This window comes from Palaemon carinicauda, chromosome 18 (assembly GCF_036898095.1).
Source record: "Palaemon carinicauda isolate YSFRI2023 chromosome 18, ASM3689809v2, whole genome shotgun sequence".
NCBI lineage: Eukaryota > Metazoa > Arthropoda > Malacostraca > Decapoda > Palaemonidae > Palaemon > Palaemon carinicauda.
The window spans coordinates 61,893,234-61,895,733 of NC_090742.1; the positions used below are offsets into that span (position 1 = coordinate 61,893,234).

Below are 2,500 nucleotides of genomic sequence, written 5' to 3' on the forward strand. Positions count from 1 at the left end.
AGCCCCCGGGTCCTGGCAGCCAACAGGGCGGCGTCGGCGGCGCGCGAGGTTCGGTGGGAGGCTGCCAGTGGACTTGGGGCCTTGTTGGAGTGCGGAGCGTCGGCAGGAAGTGCAGCGGTGCGGTTGTGCACTGCGGCGGTCGCAATGGCGGACGCCAGGCTCCAGCAGCTGCGTCGATCCATCAGCTCCTGGAGTCTCTCCACCATCAAGAAGCCGAAGATCACCATCCCCAAGCTGAAGACGCCCAGTCTGAATCTCTTCACGGGCCGCAAGCGAAACAGGTAAGCGGGGAGAATTTAAAGGGGGATGGGACCTGCTGACCTATGACCTTGGCTTGTTAGTTCCAGGGGATGAGAGGGCTAATAGGGAAGGGGTTAATGGGTTATTAGTTCAAGGAGGAGGGGGCTTAAAGGGAAATTGGTGATGGTTGTTAGTTCCAAGGGGGAGGGGTGTTAAAAGGGAAAGGGGTGATGGGTTGCTAGTTCCAAGGAGGAGGGGCTAAAAGGGAAAGGGGTTAATGGGTTATTAGTTAAAGGGGGGGGGGGCTAAAATGGAAAGAGGCGATGGGTTGTTACTTCCAGGAGGAGGGGGCTAAAAGGGAAAGGGGTGATGGGTTGTTAGTTGCAAGGGGGAGGGGGCTAAAAGGGAAAGGGGTTAATGGGTTGTTAGTTCCAAGGGGGAAGGGGGCTAAAAAGGAAATTGGTGATGGGTTGTTAGTTCCAGGGGGAGGGGGCTAAAAGGTAAAGGGGTGATGGGTTGTTAGTTCCAGGAGGAGGGGGTTAAAAGGGAAAGGGGTGATGGGTTGTTAGTTCCAAGGGGGAGGGGTCTAAAATGGAAAGAGGCAATGGGTTGTTAGTTCCAGGGGGAGGGGGGCTAAAAGGGAAAGGGGCTGATGGGTTGTTAGTTCCAGGGGGAGGGGTGTTAAAAGGGAAAGGGGTTAATGGGTTGTTAGTTCCAGGGGTGAGGTGGCTAAAAGGGAAAGGGGTTGATAGGTTGTTAGTTCCAGGGGGAGGGGGCTAAAAGGGAAAGGAGTTGATGGGTTCTTAGTTCTAGGGGGAGGGGGGTTAATAGGGAAAGAGGCGATGAGTTGCTAGTTCCAGGGGGAGAGGGGTTAAAAGGGAAAGGGGTTGATGGGTTCTTAGTTCCAGGGGGAGGGGAATTTTCTTATAAAATAGGCTAAGGGAGGGGGCTCTTAGGAGAGGGTATTCTCGTAAAGGTGCCATTAACCCACGGGACATTTTAGTGACCAAGAGTGTGTCTGAGGTGAAGGGGAACTAAGTGCCACTTAGGGCCACACTATTGGCCACACTCCGTTAGACACGTTGCGTTGGAGATACAAGAAGTGTCGTTATCTCAAAACCCATTAGTATTTAGGGTTGCACTCGGTACAGACCTCGGGTGTTTCACCTTTTTTTTTTTAAATGCCCCATTAAAAAAAATGTTCATATACGAAGTTCAACATGGAGACATACTGTATATATCTATGACTTGGGCATATAAACATTATTATTATTATTATTATTATTATTATTATTATTATTATTATTATTATTATTATTATTATTATTATTATTACTTGCTAAGCTACAACCCTAGTTGGAAAATCAAGATGCTCTAAGTCCAAGGGCTCCAACAGGGAAAAATAGCTCAGTGAGGAAAGGAATCAAGGTAATAAGAGAAGTCATTAACAATTAAAATAAAAATATTTTAAGGAGAGTAACAACATTAAGATAAATGTTTCCTATACAAACTATAAAAAACTTGAAAAAACAATAGGAAGAGGAATTATATATAACAGTGTACCCAAGGGCTCCAACAGGGAAAAATAGCCCAGTGAGGAAAGGAAAGCCAAAAGTGAATATCCTTGAGGGAAAGTGCCAATACACCCCATTAGCTGAGTGTTTTGGTGTAAAATTAGAGTTAATTTTCGATGTTCAAATTTGAGGACCTTTTTTTAGAATTCGTACATTCGTATGTATTCATACGAACTTTTGATAGATTACTAAAATGTACGTTTGAAATAGGTAAGCTGAGGCACTGTAAAATATTTACACACTTTTAGTAAGGTTTTCGGAGACTTTTTATATCAAAACAGTTGTAAAAATGGATTTTGCAATTCTAAAATATATTATTATTATCATTATTATTATTATTATTATTATTATTATTATCATTATTATTATTATTATTATTATTATTATTATTATTATTAAATGCTAAGCTACAAGCCTAGTTCGAAAAGCAGGATGCTATAAGCCCAGAAGACTTAAGAATTTGCGCAGCCGTGCAAATGTTCATGACATATAGTGACTAGAAAATAAACTTATTGGATTATTATTATTATTATTATTATTATTATTATTATTATTATTATTATTATTACAAGCTATTTATAACCCTAGTTGGAAAGACAAGATGTTATAAGCCTAAGGTCTCCGACAGGGAAACATAGCTAAGTGATTGAAGGAAAGAAGGAAATAAACCAAAAGAGAAGCAATAA

The 2,500-nt window shown here is 42.2% G+C and overlaps 1 protein-coding gene across 1 annotated transcript in view; it reads left to right on the forward strand.

Moving 5' to 3' along the window:
- The window catches only part of LOC137657842 (uncharacterized), a 272,649-nt gene that overhangs the window by 89,520 nt on the left and 180,629 nt on the right, over positions 1–2,500 (forward strand). The window contains 1 exon segment of the mRNA XM_068392431.1: positions 1–281. This exon segment is cut by the window's left edge and continues 573 nt beyond it. Coding sequence (XP_068248532.1) covers positions 1–281 — 281 coding nt within the window.